A 16,036-nucleotide genomic window follows, 5' to 3' on the forward strand; every position below is an offset into this window, starting at 1 on the left:
GCGGAGTCAGCGGAAAGGCCGGGAGTGGGCGGGGCCTCTCCCCTTGGTGCGGCGGCGAGTGGGCGGGGCCGCCTGGCCTGATCAGCTGAGCGTCAGAGAGCTGGAGCCCGGAACCCGGCTCGCCGGTGGGGACGCGCTGCTGAGCGGGGCTGAGAGGTAAGGGCGGGCGGGCAATGCCAGGCCGAGCCCTCCTTCTTTCCTTCCTTCCTTCCTTCCTTTCCCCTTTTCCCTCCCGCTTAGGAGAAGGCTGCGGGGGCTTTTCCCCTCCCGTCTTTCCCCTCCCTACCTGCCACTCCTTCCCCTCTCTCCCTTATTCCTGTCTGTCTTCCCTTCCCTCCCTTTCCTCTGCAGCAACACGCCCCTGTGTATTGTATGCGAATGGGAGAGCCTGCCGAGAAACGGGAAGGGTGGCACATGATGCCAGCCATGGAAAACAAGGCTTCCTTTCTGGCGCCTGGTGGCTCCCCCCCCCCTTTCTTCTGGGTGGAGCCATCATGTGACAGTGATAAGGAATCACAGCTCCTCCACCCAAGGCACCCCGCAACATCGTCGGATTAAGGGGAATGGCATGGTGTGTTTGCAGGACTGACACACGCTCAAAGCAAGGCAGCCGGGGCACGTGATGGTGGTTGTTGGCAGCCCCTGCCTTGCTTGTGCATTCCTTCTGGTGGGAATCTGCAAAGGACGGGCTCGGGTTTTGTTGTTGTTGAGGATGTGCAAGCTTCCTTACATCTGGCATCTTCAGAGAATTGCTAGAACATGGACATACAGCCCGGAAACCGCACAACACCCTATTATTATTGTTGTTGTTGTTGTATTTTGTTGTTGTTGAGGATGTGCAGGCTTCCTTACATCTGGCATCTTAAGAGAATTGCTAGAACATGGCCATACAGTCCAGAAACCACACAACAACCTATTATTGTGTTGTCGAAGGCTTTCATGGCCGGGTTTATAGGGTTGTTGTATATTTTCTCGGCTGTAAGGCCATGTTCCAGAAGTATTCTCTCCTGACGTTTCGCCCACATCTGTAGCAGGCATCCTCAGAGTTTGTGAGGACAACCTCTGAGGATGCCTGCCACAGATGTGGGCAAAACGTCAGGAGAGAATACTTCTGGAACATGGCCATACAGCCCGGAAAACATACAACAATCCTATTGCAATGTTCCCTCACTACTTCGCGGTTCACTTTCTGCAGACCCGCTGTTTTGCGGTTTTTCAATAAACTCTAAAGGCTATTATAAATCATAAAAATTTACAATTTACAGCCTAACGAAGGGAGGAAGGAGAAGCCAAAGGGAGAGAAAAGGAGCCCAAGTGGCAACGGGAGGAGAAGGAGGTGATTTATCAACACACGATTGGTTGATAAAGACCTAAAATAGTGTATAACTACCAAAATAATGTATAAATATTAAAATAAATATAGCGTCCCCACTTCACGGATTTTCACTTATTACAGGTGGTCCTGGAACCTAACACCAGCAATAAGTGAGGAACACTGTATTATTATTGTTATTATTATTATTATTATTATTATTGGGTTTTGTTGTTGTTGTTGGGGATGTGCAAGCTTCCTTACATCTGGCATCTCCAGAGAATTGCTAGAACATGGACTTACAGCCCAGAAACCACACAACAGTCTTATTATTATTATTATTATTATTGTGTTGTTGAAGGCTTTCATGGCCAGAATCACTGGTTTTCTGTGAGTTTTCTGGGCTGTATAGCCATGTTCCAGAAGCATTCTCTCCTGACGTTTCGCCCACATCAATGGAAGGCATCCTCAGAGTTTGGAAAACTATGCAAGTGGGGTTTATATATGTGTGGAAGGTCCAGGGTGGGAGAAAGAACTCTTGCCTGTTTGAGTCAACAAAGGATTCCCCCAGGCAGGAATAAGCCAGATTTTGAAGCTGCAAGGCCATTCAGTGCTAATCAAACTGGCCAACTGCACCATTCACACTCTCCTCAAACAGACAAGAATTCTTTCTCCCACCCTGGACCTTCCACAGACAAAGCAGCCTACAACAGTTAAAACAATACATTGATTTGTTGTTGAAGGCTTTCATGGACAGAATCACTGGGTTGCTATGAGTTTTCCAGGCTGTATGACCATGTTCCAGAAGCATTCTCTCCTGATGTTTGGCCCACATCTATGGCAGGCATCCTCAGAGGTTGTGAGGTCTGTTGGAAAACTATGCAAGTGGGGTTTACATATCTGTTGATTATCCCAGGCACTTCCTACACTGCCAAAGAATCCATATTATCTGCTTTGAAGAAGGTTCTATAAGTTTACACTGCCATATAATCCAATTCAAAGCAGATAATCAGGATTTTATATGGCAGTGTAGAAGGGGCCCCAGTTATATAGAATTATAGACTTGGAAGAGACTTCAAGGGCCATCCAGTCCAACCCCCCTGCCATGCAGGAAAACACAATCAAAGCACCCCAACAGATGGCCATCCAGAGAAGGGGACTCCATATTATGGATTGTGATTCAGTATTTTTATTATTACTGGTAAATACCGGAAAAAATGTTTGCGGCATGTTTTCTCCTTTTACTGCAAGAAAAAAAGGGGTTGGGAGTGATTGCAAATTAGAGATTAATAAAGTATGCATTGAGCATCCCTTATCTGGAATTTCAAAATATGAAATGCTCCAAAATCAGCCATGTAGGTGGCAGAGATAATGACACCTTTGCTTTCTGATCAGTGTACACAGACTTTGTTTCAGTGCATAAAAATATATAAAATATTGTGTATAAGGCTGTGTGTATAAGTTATATGTGAAACAAATGAATTTAGCATTTAGGCTTCGATCTCATTTCTGAGAGATCTTTTTGCATATGTATATATACAAATACAGGTACAGTAGAGTCTCACTCATCCAAGCCTCGCTTATCCAAGCCTCTGGATAATCCAGGCCATTTTTGTAGTCAATGTTTTCAATATATCGTGTTATTTTGGTGCTAAATTCGTAAATACAGTAATTACTACATAGCATTACTGTGTATTGAACTACTTTTCCTGTCAAATGTGTTGTATAACATGATGTTTTGGTGCCTAATTTTTAAAATCATAACCTAATTTGATGTTTAATAGTCTTTTCCTTAATCCCTCCTTATTATCCAAGATATTCGCTTATCCAAGCTTCTGCCGGCCCGTTTAGCTTGGATAAGTGAGACTCTACTGTATTCCAAAATCCAGAAAAAAAATCCAAAGCCCCTTTCGTCCCAAGCATCTCAGATATGGGATGCTCAACCTGTATTTCTCCACACAGCACGTAGTTAACTATGGATATTTTTGCGACAGGATATAGTGATGGCAGTTTTTTAGAAGAACATTGGACAAATTGAAACAAAATAAGCTGGCAGTGAATATTATTTTTGGTGGGTATGTGTTCCCTCCAGTCCTGAGTTGAGCTGTTGGAATACAGTATAATTGCTAGGTTGCAATACCAGTCAAAACTACCTTGAGGGCTTCCCATAGGCATTTGGTTGTCCATTTTGTAGATAGGCCTTATATTCTTAAGTTGAGGGCAAAAGAATGAAGAAAACAGGTCACCTCTTTCCTCTGCATTTATTCTTTTTCAGCATGCAACATCCTGATGCTTCTTTGAGTTTTCTAAAAACAAACTCAAACACCACCACTCAGTAATGAGGAGCCACATATGTAGTTTCAACTTCCCCAATTTATTAAGATGTAGTGTGAAATTTTTGGAGATGTGCACAGCTGAGCAAGTATGGTGCAATGGTTTGAGTATTGAAGTGTGACTAGAGATCAGGGTTCATATCCCCACTCAGCCATGAAACCTTGGGCAAGTCATGCTCAGAGCGTCAAAAGAAGGCAGTAGCCTTCTGAACAAATCTTGCCAAGAAAAACCCTTTGATGGGTTCACCTTAGGATGGCCATTGGTCGGAAATGACTTGAGGGCACCCAGCAGCAACAATAGCAATAAATGCTTGCTGGAAGGGAGGTCATTGACTATCGCTTAGCTCCAGTTGGTTGAAAACCGTATAATTTAAAACATAGTTATTACTTTTTAAAATACATTTATTATGGGATTTTAGTATTGCATACACTAAACAATACATAAGAGTTCTACATTAAACCAATAAAATTTCTTAAATTGGTTAAAGTATAGTAACATAAACGTTAAAGCAGTTTAAATTGCTACAGCAATAAAAATATCCTAAGTACAATCCTCTTATCTATGGATTCAATATTCGTGGTTATACTTATCCATGCCCCCAAAATACAATCCTCCCATCTTTAGCAAGTGTTTGTGGGCCTCTCTAAGTTCTTAAGTGCAATTTTATAGTATGCTTTGTTCTCAGGTATAGTCAAAATATAGGTTTCACTGTTATCTGCAGTTTGAAGACTCCATAGGGGGTCCTGGGACAAATCATTCATGGGAAAAGGAGTCATATCATGCATGTACATTTCAAGTAAATTAAGGACCTAGTCACACAGGGGTTGGTGAAGAGAGAGGTAGAGTCGTCTTCCCATCGCGTTCCATGGTGTGATATAATTTACTCACCCCATCACACAGGATGCACCTATGCCCCTTTCTAGTTAAATCATGCATTTCATTCCTCATCAGTCAGGTGGCTGTTGTCTCATCCCATTACATTGTCCACAGGGTTTTTTTTTTAGTGGAATTACAGAATTTCAAAAGTTCAAAATTGCGCAGTTACACCAACATTTTTTTAAAGGAGGATAGAATTATTTACCAGTCCTTTTCTGTGTCCAAAGAGTAATGTAGAGAAGGAGCACCAAGAAGCATGAAAAGACCATCCACATGCTTGCTCACACTGAAATGTCATAAAACAAATTGATAATGTGCAAATGCACCATTTGCCACCCTCAGAAAAATACCCCATTCTAAGCATAGAGAGATGAGTGGAGCCCATCTTTCAAATCCACCTCTTTTTATATGCTGAAGAAAGGAAGTCCCACAAACAACCCATGGAATGAGTTGTGTGTCATTTGATGGAATCTATGAGATGTGTCTTTGAAGTATGTAGAATTGGAAGGTACCTTCTGTGTGATGAGGCCCTAAGTCCACAGCGGCTTCAGTAAAACGCTATGCCTGGACACCAGAAACTAACTGATGTTAGCACCACTCCTTTTACAATTGGGGTGGAACAGCCAAGAAAGCCCTATTTTGTATTATCTCCCATTATATTAAATAAAGCCATCTCTTTCTACTGCATATCACAGATAATATTACATGGTTTCTGAACTCAAACCAAATTTAGTTTGGGAACCTCTTCACAGGTAGATTTGATACTTAAAAGAATTTAATGAATATGATTGTTGACTTTGAAGTTAGTAGTGCCTGCTGCAGAGGATTCTGAAACCATTTGTGGGAATTGCATTGCTGTTTGAAGGGAGGCTTGGCTATTTTAATTTATTCGTATTTCACATTATAACCCTCTAGAACGGTTTGGGGCACCTTCTAGCATAGCATGTCAAGTTGTGAAGGGGATGCAGAAGTGATTACCAAACACTGTAAGATTCCAATTCTTTCCATGAATAGAAGAAATTTTGTCTATAACCAATCTAATACTGTATATGTTATATAAGGGTTCTTCTTGTTGCTTACCCAGTTTAAATAAATGCTGATACTTTTACTGTGTGTTAAAAGATTCCTTTAAATCTGTCACTGTCAACAGTTTTTAACTGGAGTCATTGGATTATTTTGATTCAAGCATAAGAAGGAAGCAATGGTATACAATCTATGAGTATCCCTTCTCCAAGAAAACCCAAAGAAATTATAGGATCACCATAAATTGTCAGGTAATTTGAAGGCACACATATACCATTATGGAACTTGATCATGGAATATCTCTCCCATTTCAAAATAAATTTAGAGCTTGACAATAATATTATGATAGTTGACTCTATGGGTTGAGTAATCTGGATGTTTTCTGGAATGTGAATTCCATAATTCCCCCAGAATTGACTATGCAGATTGACACTGATGGGAGATGAAACCAAAAACACTTGAAGGCCACAGGTGCGTATTCCTGGTGAGAGCCAGCCTTAAGAAAGAAGGTTTTGAGATAACATTGATCCATTCGTCACTTTTTCTTTTATCTATTTCTCAGATGAGATCCTCCTGAACAATGCCTTACTGATGCTAAGAATTCTGAAGTTTGCTTACTAACATGTATTTGTGGAAGAGTAGTTCAGATTTGCTTCTTTCAGGTTATCTTTACTATTATGTTGAGATTACTACTAAGATGTTTTTTAAAGCAAGTTTCAAGTTGGGCAGTTATTTTTATTTTAGGGGAAACATACCTGTATTTGTGAACAGGTTTTTTTTCTGAAGAGTGTAATAACCTCCTGAAAGTGAAACTGTGTGAAGCTTGAGGTACTTAACAAATGTCACCATGGTAGACATTGTGATGAGTCATGGGCCATGTAGTCCCGTTCCTGGCACTGTTGTGCTAGATGAAGAGGAAAACTGGGGTTTTTCACCGTTTCAGTCAGAATTGGAACTTTCCCAGCCAGATTTGGAAACCTTGCACCTGCAAGAGATTTGTCTTCCAGAAGTCTGTCAAACAAGCCCTGAACCTAAATCTCCTACGTTTTCTCGCCATGAGTTTTGTAAACAACAGAGGGGAGTTCAAGCGGCCTCTCGCAGGAGTGCGAGGATAGCTGCTAAGCATTCAGCTGATTAAGTCTGCTTTCCATGGGAAACTTTAAGGAGTCACACATCTGGACTCAGAGAATAGCTTTCGTTTCTGGTTCTCCAGAGAACTGCTCTTTGGCGGGAAAACGGGACCCTATTTAGGTGTTTTACCCACAAAGGGATCTTGCGGAGTCAATTCGTCAGCTACCGGAGTAGCGTGTGTGGACAGCTACTCCGTTTCCAAGCCTCGTTCCTGTTTCAAGCCTTGTTCCCGATTTCAAGCCTTCGTTTCCAGCCTTGTTTTACTCTCCGGATCTTGCCTTGTTTTCCGGACCTCGCCAAGTAATTCCACGGATCCTATTCTTGCTCCTCGTTTCCTTGCTGCCTCGAATCAAGCCTTGTGTTTCAAGAATCAAGTTATTTCCTAGCCTTGCTCAAGTTCATGGACTAAGGACCTTGTCATCTCCCCTCACTTGCTTGGCAAGTGAGTGTTTCGGTTATTGGATTACAACTTTGGACCTTAATATTTCATATTGGACATTGCTTCTTTGGACTAATTTTGACCTTTCCTGAAAGGTCTACTCCTGGACTAATTCATACGCTTGCTTTTATTAACTTTACATATTTCCTTAATAAAGATATTAGATAGATTCTGGCCTCTGTGTATGGTTATTGGTGCTCTGCTGCCTGGGTCGTGACAGACATTATCTTAAACTGAAAATGGGGGAAAGAGGAAGCCCCACTCAGTGAAAAAATTGACTTTGCAGTGAAAGGAATTGAAAGAGGCTTTAAAAATAGCAGTGTGAAAGTTTCTTTAACGGAAAGTTACCAGAATTGTTGCCTGTATGTGGGGCCACCTACTTTAATTTCTACTAGATTTGATATGGCTATATGTAGGACCACTTGCTCTAATTTCTACCAAGTTTGACTGGCTTTTTGTATCTGAGTAGAAAATGGCACAGATGGAATATTAGTTGTTCATGTCAGTAGTTATGCTTCAGTAAAGTTGCTTGTGTTGTTGGCAGTCATGGGTTTCCACAAAGAGACACTCCATACTAGAAGAGATGAATGTGCTTTCATGCTTTGTGCCCCCTTTAAGAAAAGATACGGCACAAGCTTTTCCATGTAATTAATGCTGGAAATGTGCTGCTTATTCCACCATTAGCATCAAGTGACTCCCCATACTTACTGTACATTTCCACATGGGTGGAAAGAACCCACACACAAATAAAAAGATTTTCATAGAAACATGAAGCAAAGATTCCAGTTCTGTGGAAGACAGAGGTCATAGAGATCTTTGTTCATCATTAGTAGACCACAGATTGAATGGATATACATTAGCAGAAAGCTCCATGGCTACCAGGTCAGTGGGCCTCATTATTTAAGAGTTCTTTGCATATTTAATATTTGAAGAGGTGTAACAAGTTATGGCTCGGTGATGGGGAGAAACCAGTAACCCTTGAAGTTCCTATCCACCTTGATTACACCCTCCCAGATCAAATTGAAGCATCATGACAGTAGACAGGTGTCCAGTTTGCTTTCTGTTTCACATTTCTTCCTACAAGCACCTGGCTTAATGCCTACTCAAAGTCTTGGAGAGCAGGAAAGTCCCAGGATGTTTATGACTTTGATCTGAATGTCAGCCAACTGACATGGTACAATTTTATACTTTTTGATTTGGAGGCTACAGGTGAAGGCACTTGCACCCTTTGGCTCTAACTCTCCCTAAAGTTAGTGGAATTTCCTTAAAAATACATATGCTTGAGCTGCCATTACAGAACTGATGTATCCTGCATTCCAGTCCCAGATGTTTTGGACTAAAGCTATACTACATAGGCCCAATTTGATATTTAAATCACTTTTGAGGCAGATTACATGAGGATGGAGCACTGGGTCCTGGTGCCTTTTCACACTACACAATTATAGCACAATGATTCCTCTTTAACTGTCATGATGGTGACTTATTAAATTCATGTGGAGGAGCTTGTGTGAATTCTCAGCAGAACTTTGTAGTGCTTCAGAAAACTACAAACTCTGGGATTCCATAGGATGCAATAAAAAGTATAACCGTACAGTATGAAAGGGCCCCTGGTTGTCCTTGTCTCTTCCATTACATCTTAATTTCTCCATCCATTTGTTGAATGGAGGAACTGATGTAACGTGAAGCCTTCTATACTTGTGATTTACAACCTTCAGAATTCTAAGGCAGAAGACTACATTGCTGCAAAAGATACCCACAGTTGGTGACTATAGTGTGAAAATACCACTATTTACTAAAGTCTAATGCATCATTGAATCTAATGCACACCTCAATTTTCAAAACCTGGAAAACAAAAATAGTATTTGCTGCCAAATGTAATGCACAGTGGCAAAAAGTGCACTTTTTGTAATTTGGCCAGAAAAAGTTTGTGTTACAGTTGTTGTATGATTGGAATTCCTTCTTTAAAAACAAAGGTGTAGGAATACCAAAGCTTCCAGCAATTGAAAGGAATACCTTGGGGTGCATCTGCTGTAGAATGAATCCACTTTAACAGCTTTGGTTCAGTGCTATGGAATCTAGGGGGCTGTAGTTTTACAAGGCCTTCAGCATTCTCAGCCAAAGAATGTGGACGCCTCACCAAACTTCAAATCCCAAGATTGAATAGAATTGAGCCATGGCAATTAAATGAAATGACCTCCCTCAAATAGGAGTTCCAGGTTTTCCTGAAGCAGTTTCCCCTTTCACTTAGGCTCAGCACTAAGATATCAAACAAATCTAATGTGCACCCTAATTTTGGCAATGTAAATTAGCCAAAAAGGTTGAGCATTGTATTAGAGTAATTAGGGTATATGCATGCTGTTTTGATATAATGTAATCATCTGCATTGGCAGACATTGGACTGCATGTGCCTTTCATCTGTTTTTTGTGGCTACCTTTTTCTGAAACTTGGAGAATCTTGTTCTTATAAGCTTTTAGAACCAACAGTTTTCTATAGAAAGTTGCAGGGTCCTGTTTTAGCTAAATGTGTCCTTTCTAATTCAGCTTAAAAATACTTTGTTATTTTGCCCTTTTTTGTAACATAAAAAAATCCAGATTTTTTAAAGCAAGGTCAATTGGAGAGTCCTTGAAGCAAAATTGTTTTCTGAACCTTCTGAAATGTTCCATCTCTTCTGTACATATTTATTGAAAAGAAAGCCCCAGAGAGTTCAGTGAAGCTTAAATAGATGTACCTGTAAGGCTTTCCAGCCATAATTGTAAAGCAAGTGAACAAGGTAGTATCATCACCTTGCCTTCTGCTTCCACTGGCTCTTGATTTAACCTTTGAATCCATTCTCAACCCCAAAATCAATACTACTTACAGCACCACCCCCACTTCCATGGGACCAGTATCCAGGGTTTCATTATCCATGTCAGACAGAATATATTTTTGTAGGCATTTTCTTGTTCCTCTAGCACAGTGGTTCTCAACCTGGGGTCCCAGATGTTTTTGGCCTTCAACTCCCAGAAATCCTACCAGCTGGTATACTGGCTGGGATTTCTGGGAGTTGTAGGCCAAAAACACCTGGGGACCCCAGGTTAAGAACCACTACTATAGCACAACCTACAGTATTCTTTGTCAGAATAGCATAGGTTGTTTCATTTCAATAGGGTTCACTATTATTCACAGTTTTTGTATCTGTGTGAAGTCTGGGAACATGTCCCCAAGATATGGGGAAGTGTGAAGGGGAGTACATGTTTCTTATCCCCTTTATCCTTGCAGCAGGTATGAGTTTAGGCTTAAAAATGGTAACAGGTCCATAATCTGTTCTCACCTATGCAGAGACTCCAGCCTTCATTTTCCCAGTCTAAATTCATCTTAGCCATTCTGCCACTGGGACCAATAAGATGGTGATCTAGAACATTTGCTTTACTTGTAGGAAATGTTTATTTTTTTCACATATGTCTGTATATGGCAACCTTAGGCTTCTGTTGCTTTCTATACCCCTGCCCTATTTTTCAGTATTACTAATTTATTTCTGAATAGAATCCAGCAGAAGACTTTAATTGCCTTCAAAGCCTTCAGTGAATATCAGGTGATGTCAGTTATTTCTTAGAGGGGAAAAGTAGAAAAAAACCTCCACCTCTGAGTACCCTTACCTTAGAAATTTCTGGGGTTACCACAAGTCATGAGGCAACTTACACATCTGCCGAGAGCCACATGGTATAGCAGTTTGAGTATTGGACTACAGCTCTGGAAATCAGGGTTTGGAATCCCACTTGAGAGGAAGACAAACACAAGCTCCTTCTAAACAAATGTCAAGAAAACTCCCTAAAAGTATCACCATAAGTCAGAAGCAACTTGAAGGCACACAACAAAAACAATATTAACCCTTCCAAAATCCAGATTGATATAATATAGCCTTTCCTGAAGTGGTGTTTTTCAAATATTTTGGACTATAGCACTGATGATTGAGTGCTGACTAGAGCTAATATGCATGAAAATCTAAAGCATCTGGTGTTGCCACATTGGGGAAGTGGGTAGGTACCACAGTGTCATGCGAAATGGTTGGTTGATACTGGTAGTTTGCATATTTGTGACTTTTGAATGTGATCCCCCACTGCGTGAAAGTTCTTATCTGTCTTCTCCTTTCAGGTGGTGTTATTAGTGAACCTTCTGCTTATGAGCTTAGTGGCATTATAATCAGCCATGGAGTACAATGGAGGAACCACTGCAGATCCTAACCAGTTAGCACAACGCATAACATCTAATATCCAGAAAATCACACAATGCAGTAAGTTATTTAAACTGTTCAAAATCTAAACTGTTCAAATTAACCGTGTTCCTATACATTACTCTGAGACTAAATTAGAAGGTATATTTAAGAGACACTATCTCAAGAGATTGTGCAAATAGAAATTTTGTTTCATTTTTACCATTTTTGATTCTGCTAGCAAAACACTGTTTCAATGTCAGACTCTTCTGCTGAGGGCTGGGCAGTTAGCCACAAATTATACATCTTGACAATCTTATCTGAAGTATGTATTCAGGGCACTGAAGGCTTGAGTCAAGAATGCTTCACTTACCTTGTTCACTCATTTTGTATTAGAAGAATACTGTATGAAATTGCTAGCTGTGGAAAGATATGCTCCCAAAATTAAAAAAAATTAAAAAAATGTTTTGTGGGTCATGTACCCTGTATATGTAGTTTTCAAATCTCATTTCTAGATGTTGCCTATTGTAGAGGGAATCTGGCAACTGATTTAAATACACACAATTGTAAAAAACGCATTGAAGACAAACAGGCATGTTAGTCTTCTCTTAGGAGAAAATAACGTTAGTACAGTAGCACTTCTGAAAATTGTAATGGTTGCACAGACTTTTTTCCCTAATGGGGCAGGAAATCTGTAAATCTGTAACCTCCAAATTATAGGAAGTTAGCAGTGCACCATTTGCACATGCATGTTGTAACTCAGTTTTATCTGCTAAACATGCTTGTGGTTTAGATACCCTTATCAGTGTAAACCAATTCTTGTGGAATTGAAGGGCAGAGTGTCACTTCTGGATTCTTTTCTGGATACTTTGTTTGGTGGGCTTGAGAAACTTAACTGTTTCAAACTGTATATTGTATTTCTTTTCTTTTGGGCATCTTCACTTGTATTTTTCTCCTGAATGTAAATACCATTTACTATTAATTCACCATATTTGGTGTAAATGCTGGTGTATCATTAACTTTATGAGCTAAAAAATCTGGGGGAAAATTGAATTGAAACAAAAATAGTTTCAGTTAAGTATTTGGTTATTACTTATTATGTAACTTCATATGAGAAAGGGTTAACACAAATGGATGCCTTTCAACAATCCATATTTTGGAATTCAAGTTAGACGGTGTTAAGTAGCTTATAGTTAAAACAGATGATGTAGGTCAGGGGTCCCCAAACTAAGGCCCGGGGGCCGGATGCGGCCCTCCAAGGCCATTTACCTGGCCCCCGCCCTCAGTTTTATAATATAATATTTTATATCAGTTTTAATAATATAATATATTGTATATACATATAATATTGATAATAATCTTATGTTATACAATATAATACTAATAGTAATACCATATAATAATATTAATTATATGTTATACATTCGATATTACATAATAGTATAGTGGTATAGTTCAATATAGTAATATATAATGCTTATATTGTGTTATGCTAATAATATAATATATTATATATACATACAGCTGCTCTGAGTCCCCTTCGAGGTGAGAGGGTGGGATATAAATATAGTAAATAAATGCGGTAAATAAATAATTAATTTTAGACTTAGGCTCGGCCAAAGTCTGACATGACTTGAAGGCACACACAACAACAATCCTAATTAACTTGACTATCTCATTGGCTAGTAGCAGGCCCACACTTTCCATTGAAATCCTAATAGGTTTATGTTGGTTAAAATTGTTTTCATTTTTAAATATTGTATTTGTATTGTTCTTTCGTTGTTGTTGTTGCACTACAAATAAGACATGTGCAGTATGCGTAGGAATTTGTTTGTATTTTTTTTCGGCCCCTCAACAGTCTGAAAGATTGTGGACCAGCCCTCTGCTGAAAATGTTTGGGGACCCCTAATGTAGGTTATATTTCAGAGGGAGAAAATGGAGAAAAACCAAGATTATCATATGTCAATATATATATACATATGTCAAGGCAACTCAAAGACATATATGCACACATAAAGTAGAATGCAGTGGGGAAAGAAGAAGCCTGCATTACATATAGATGGATTCAATCAAGGAAATCACAGATGCCCCAAGTCTGCAAGACTTAAGCAGAGCTATTGACAAAAGAGTAATCTGAGGGTCTCTCATTCATGGGGTTGCCATAAGTCAAAGTCAGCTTGAGAAGTGTTGGAAAATTAGTCCTAACTATCCATAGCAGATTTTCTAGCAAACTTGCTGGAGGGAATTTTTTTTTGAGTTTTGAAGCAAAAATAAGGGCACTGCTACAGTTGCTGAGCTACAGTATATTACACTGAGTACTCATTTGTTTTGTGCTGTGGGTATTATGTACTTTGCTTTGTGTAGAAGGGCCATAGTAGACCACAATCTGATGGAGTTTGGCCAAAAGTATGGCATCTACTTCTTTTGTTAACATATCAGTGAAGCATGTGAGCTCTTCCAGGGAGGTAGTGAAACCAGAGTTAAAAGGGTTGGAAGTTTTTTTATCAGCTGGGGACAGTGATGTCACCTGATTTGTCATTTCTTCAGAGTTTAGCTGCAATCCACACCTTAGCCTTAGAGGAAGTGAATTGCCCAAGCAATAAAGTATTGTCAGGAAGAATTTCTGGTATTTTCAGGATGTCATAGTTATAAATAGGATACTAGCTTACTTGATCCTCATGGAGCAAAAACTTGATAATGCTGGTTGTTAGAGTGGATCAACACAATAGTCCAGTGGTTCTCAACCTGGGGTCCCCAGATGTTTTTGGTCAGTTTACCAGCTATTAGGATTTCTGGGCGTTGAAGGCCAAAAACATCTGGCGACTCCAGGTTGAGAACCACTGTAATAGTCTGTGTTTTTGGACTCTTTCCTTCCTTAGGAGAATAGTTGTGGCAAATATCAGTATGGGCACGTCATTCAGAATGTACCTCAGCACTGTTGAATACTTCTTCAGCTGAGATCAGGGTTGAAGTTCTTTCTTCCATACGTTTGTTTCAATTTAGTTAAGTTGTTTATGTATTGTATTTAGAAACTGAAATGGCCAAGCAGCTTCTCTTGATCTTTTTCACTTCTCACCATTTGAGACCTGCCCCTTTCCAATGTAGGAATTCTGAAGCCTGAAGAGTCCTTGACTAATGAAAGGGTGAATGAATCTCTGCTAGAAAGGCGGAGGCCTCTGAAACTCTGTCAACATTGTAATCTTTCTGACCTTGGTAGCATAATCAGCATCAAGGTGAAGCATTTCAGGTTAAATTAAATTTCTCTATTAGCATTCTTTATGGGTGATGGTACTAGGAGTTTCCCTTGAGAAATATCAGCCCACATGGAGGATGTCATCACTGTTGTAGTACTCTTCTTTAATGCTTTGAATACTTATTACTAAACAAGACAGACTTGCTTCCCTTTAATGTGACAGTAGCTTTATGCATCTTATATGTTAGGTCTGTGTGATGAGTAAAGGACTTCAGTATAAATCCAGGCCAGTTTTTAGGGCAGCACATATAAAGCCTGTGACTTTTGGGGTGTGTAAGTGTGATGACCCATGGGCCTTGTAGTCCTGCTCAGGACATTGTAATTCCTGATGAAGATGAAAACTTGGGTTTTTTACCTTCCCAGTCTGAACTGGATTCCTCTCAACCAGATCTTTCCCAGGCAGATCTGGGAACCTTGCACCTGCAGGAAAGTTGTCTCCCAGAAGTATGTCAAACAAGCCCAGAGTCTACTTCTCCCGTGTTCTTGCGCCGGGAGTTTTGTAAACAACAGAGAAGTTTGGAATCAGCTTCGCGCAGGAGTGCCAGGATTGCAGCTAAGAATGTGGCCAATTAAGACTGCTTCTCGTGAGAATCTTTGGGGAGTCTCACATCTGGTCTCAGAGGTTAGCTTTCGGTTCTGTTTCCCAGAGAACTGCTTCGGCGGGAAAGTTAGACTCTATTTAGGTGTTTTGCCCGCGTAGTAACTTCGCGGAGTCAATTCGTCAGCCTACGGAGCGAGTTGTGTCTGGAAGCGCGCTCCGATTCAAGCCTCGCTCCTGCTCAAGCCTTGCCTTGCTATCCAGCCTTCGCCTTGCTTCCCAGCCTTTGTTTATCTACGGACCTTGCCTTGTTTCCCAGGATCAATCCTTGCCTTGTTTCACGGATTTTACCAAGTTATTCCACGGACCTTGTTCTTGTTCTTAGTTACCTTGTTCCACGTTCAAGCCTTGTTTCAAGTATCAAGTTATTTCCTAGCCTCGCTCAAGTTTCATGGACTAAAGGACCTTGTCATCTCCCCTCACTTTGCTTGGCAAAGTGAGTGTTTCGGTTATTGGATTACAACTTTGGACCTTAATATTTCTTATTTGACATTGCTTTTTTGGACTAATTCTGACCTTTCCTGAAAGGTCTAATTTCTGGACTATTTTCTACACTTGTTTTTATTAACTTTATATATTCCTTCAATAAAGATATTAGATAGATTCTGGCCTCTGTGTATGGTTATTGGTGCTCTGCAGCCTGGGTCGTGACAGTTTGACTCCGCCCCCCTAAGCACCAATTAACCTCGGCCAGAATGTCCACCGGAGTCGTACCTGGGCCGAGCGGCCAGCCGATTACCTACACCATCGACAAGGAAGAGGTGGATCGTATCCGTGATAAGCTCAATGCACAGGATGGAGAAATAAGGGGTTTGAAGGAACGCGGAATTCGTCTCCCGGCCATGGCGTTGCCAACCAAGTTTACTGGAGAAGCTTCTAA

At 40.3% G+C, this 16,036-nt stretch overlaps 1 protein-coding gene across 1 annotated transcript in view; it reads left to right on the forward strand.

Annotated features, from left to right (window-relative positions):
* stx7 (syntaxin 7) overlaps positions 1-16,036 on the forward strand; it is a 52,836-nt gene continuing 36,800 nt past the window's right edge. The window contains exons 1-2 of the mRNA XM_062978557.1: positions 1-156; positions 11,248-11,386. Coding sequence (XP_062834627.1) covers positions 11,302-11,386 — 85 coding nt within the window. The 5' untranslated portion in view covers positions 1-156; positions 11,248-11,301. The remainder of the gene's footprint in view (positions 157-11,247; positions 11,387-16,036) is intronic.

This window comes from Anolis carolinensis, chromosome 1, assembly GCF_035594765.1.
Source record: "Anolis carolinensis isolate JA03-04 chromosome 1, rAnoCar3.1.pri, whole genome shotgun sequence".
Taxonomy (NCBI): Eukaryota; Metazoa; Chordata; class Lepidosauria; order Squamata; family Dactyloidae; genus Anolis; species Anolis carolinensis.